This window comes from Malurus melanocephalus, unplaced genomic scaffold (assembly GCF_030028575.1).
Source record: "Malurus melanocephalus ecotype Western Australia unplaced genomic scaffold, MMel_1.1 scaffold_129, whole genome shotgun sequence".
Taxonomy (NCBI): Eukaryota; Metazoa; Chordata; class Aves; order Passeriformes; family Maluridae; genus Malurus; species Malurus melanocephalus.
Genome location: NW_026623361.1, coordinates 1,057,340 through 1,060,890, shown reverse-complemented (window position 1 = coordinate 1,060,890; position 3,551 = coordinate 1,057,340). Strand labels below are relative to the sequence as shown.

Sequence of the window (3,551 nt, the reverse complement as noted above, 5' to 3'; positions counted from 1 at the left end):
GTGGCGGGCGGCACCACCGCGAGCCCGCAGTGGGGGAGGTCCCTACTCCCCTGCCCCTGAGCGGCCCTTGGTCTCTCCCGGCCCGCCTGTTCCTGGTGCCCTTGGCGCGGCCGCTGCGGGTCCCGGCGCCGGCGGGAGCAGCGGTAATGATGGGTTCGTGTGCGGGGTGGGAGCAGCGGTAATGATGGGATTCGTGTGCGGGGTGGGAGCAGCGGTAATGATGGGGTTCGTGTGCGGGGTGGGAGCAGCGGTAATGATGAGGCCGTGTGCGGGGTGGGAGCTGCGCTGAGGGCGGAGTCGCTGTCAGACCTCCCCGGGAGCACCTCGCCCTGTCCCCTACCCCCTCGGSCGGGACTTGGCGCCGGGCGGGAGCGCCCCTCAGCTGTGGGGCTTTATGGCGCTCTTGCTCCTGGAGGGGCGGTCGAGGTCCCGGGCGGRCCGGAGGCGGCTGAGCCGGAAGGTGGCGGGGCCTTGTCGCGGGCAAGCGGCCGGCCCGGGGGCGGGAGGTGTGTGGGAGTGCTTCCCACCGCTCCTGCAGGGGGTGGGTGCGTGGCCGCCCCGCAGCGGCCGCTGCTGAACGGCGGCGGTGTCGGCCCTCGGGAGCCGGCGCGGGGCTCCGATCCCGCGGCTGTGTGTGACGGACTTTCCTGGTGTCGCGTGTAATTCCCTTATCTGGAAGGGTTTGGAAAGGTTTGCTGGGCCTCTTTAGTCTGGAGGAGTCTGAGGCATCGATTAGTGCATGTAAATACCTCAGAGGCCGGTGCCAAGAGGATGGTGCCAGACTTTTCAGTGGTGCACAGCGACAGGACAAGGAGCAATGGTAATAAACTAAAAGACAAGAAGTTCTGCCTCAAGATGGGGAAGAACTTTCTATAAATTGAGGGTAGCAGAGCATTGAAACAGGCTGCATAGGAAGTTTGTGGAGTCCCCCTCTCTGGAGACATTTAAAACCCACCTGGGACACCTTCCTGTGTCACCTGCTCCGAGGTTGGACTGGATGATCTCCAGAGGTCCATTCCAACCCTTACTGTGATTCTGTGATTTTATAAATGTTCTTCCTTACTTTAGAAATGTCCTTATCTGTCAGCTCCCAACTAAACATACAACTTGTGTGTGAGACTTGTCACAGGTAATAAAGTGTCCATCTACAGGAGTTTAGGTTATAAAAATGTTTTGAACTGCAAACTTATAGAGGTGCTTTGATGGGTAAATTACTCTAGAACTTTTCAAATGTAACTACTTCACCAGGGGTATATTAAAGAGATATTCTGTTTTAGAATGAAAAACTTTTCCAAGGGCCCAGAGATAGTTAGGATTATTTCTAAGAAACCCAGGTGTGGGTTTGAGAACAGCATGTGTCTCCTAGGAACTGTTGGATAGCCCTCATGCTTATTATGTCCTTGTAGAATCCTAGTAAGTGAGAGTAAAGGTGCCAAGCATTCAACGTTATCAAGTGAAGATTTATTAGTAACTCTTACTTTTCCTTTCTAGCAGTCATGGTCCTTCAAGCTGTGCGTGAACACTGGGTTCACATCCTTGTTCCCTTAGGATTTGTGATTGGATGCTATTTGGACAGATGGAATGATGAAAAATTGTCTGCCTTCAGAAACAAGAGCCTGTTATATAGAAGGTCTGCTTTATGATGCTTCTTATGTACATTTACATATATATACACTTATTTTTCAAAGTGCTTCTCAGTCCTCTTTTAGAGTTATAACAGTAAAAATGAAGAAAGCCCTAAAAATATCAAGCGTTCATGAAGTGGTTTAGGTCAGCAATGCCGTCTGAAAATGGAGTCTTTAGGAGCTATCTTCATGAAAGAAAGGCTGCTGTCCTTAACTGCTGTCAAGTTCTTGGTCATGAAATGTGGAAACCATTATTTTGACTCTCTAAAACTTCAGTGGCAAACATGCTCGAGTTTTAATTTTCTCTATTAAATTTAAAATTATCACAACACTTTTTAACAAAATACTTTTAATAAATGTGTGTTATTTAAAAATAATAACCAAGTTCTTGAAAAATAACATAYATGCTAGCAACTGCTGTATCTTCACTGAATGATGTGATTGTAGGCACTGATCAGTTTGGGTTTTCTGTCTGTGACTCCTTGGGGAGAATTTACTTCAGTGAACTTCAGGCACTGACTCATTTATGTCAGTTCTTATTTTGTATTAGATCATTGGATTAACAAAAGAAGAGGAAAAAAATCATGTTGCATAGACTGATAGTAGGAGTGTTATTATCAGTTTGCTGCTGGATTGGTTTTTTTCCGACTCTGGCCTCATATAATTAGTTTTGAGTAAGAAAGAGAGCTTTTGACATAATCCACCCAACTGGTACATTAGCACTTTCCTTACTGCATTTGTTAGTGAAATTGGGCTGCTATGTCAGCATCTTGCAAAAATCCCGTCTGCTTTCACACCTCTCTTTCCACTAAAGTAGTGAATTATTATATTTTAAATAAGTAGAATTTTTCATTTTGGATCCAATTAAAAGTCTGTTAACTCCTTAGAAGTTAGCTGTTCTGTGCTTCCCTCAAACGAAAGGAAATTAAGAGTACTGAATACATTTAAGCTTTTAAAAGAAAAGAGAAAGTATATTAGTATTGAAAGATTTTTAACTGACAAAAATTGGAAGGAAAGTTATTTTTTGCATAAATCTAAAAATGAAGGTATTGTAGAATAAATACTTACATTTATTAATAATTTTTCTAGAAAGAAAGATACCTGTTTTAGTCGCTCTCCTCTTGTTTTCTCTTTCTACACAGGGACTTGAAGCCTGGTGAAGAAGTGACTTGGAAATAAAAGCTGATGATGAAAAGGAAGACAYTTTCRTTTGGTTCATCATCTTGTTTCACATATTGAAAGAACAGGAATATGGTTTTTACCCTGAGAGGATACTACAGTAAACGACGTCTGCAGTTCATCAGTGCTGGTTTAATTTCCAGAGTTACTTTTTCAAGTTGATTTAATTACATGATTAATATGTGTTCAGGAATTCCATTAGTCCATAAGCATTGAGAAAATTTTGTTCCCTACTCTGGAAGGGAGAGGAAGAATTAATAGAATAAAGAAAAACTATGCAAAAATCATTTATGTTGTTATTGATGTGTATGTTGTAGAATCCATGTTTTTATAGCTAGTTCATGAACTAACCTTCAAACGAATACTTCTATAGATGTAGAATGTGGTTGACAGTTGTTTGGTTTTTATAATTGAACCTGGATGAGTTTTTTTACAGATTTCCTCTGTAGGCTTGTTTGGAGTAGCAGTAAGCGGWACTGCGGCTTTGTGAGCGGAACCAGGAGGGTGTAAGGGACGGGCAGCTGGTGAGCACAAGGCAGGAGCGGGCGGTGCGGGGCGCTGCTCAGCGCGGTGACGGGAGAAGCGGTGCGGAGGGGCGGAACGGGCTCCGTGTGTCGCTCCCTGCGGGCGCGGCCGCCGCCGCACTGGGGCGCTCGCGGGCAGCGGCGGGTCGGGCCTCCTTCCGGCAGGGGGCGCCATTGCGGCGGGCGGGCCGAGCGCAGCCAAGGGGCCCCCTGTGCGGCGGGG

The 3,551-nt window shown here is 46.3% G+C and overlaps 1 protein-coding gene across 1 annotated transcript; it reads left to right on the top strand.

Moving 5' to 3' along the window:
- The first annotated feature begins 83 nt into the window (after positions 1–83).
- Positions 84–3,091, top strand: NDUFB1 (NADH:ubiquinone oxidoreductase subunit B1). The gene is made up of 3 exons (XM_057370622.1): positions 84–143; positions 1,495–1,630; positions 2,768–3,091. The coding sequence occupies exons 2-3, from the start codon at positions 1,497–1,499 to the stop codon at positions 2,802–2,804; spliced, it is 171 nt and encodes a 56-aa protein (XP_057226605.1). The 5' UTR covers positions 84–143; positions 1,495–1,496; the 3' UTR covers positions 2,805–3,091.
- Positions 3,092–3,551: the final 460 nt, after the last annotated feature.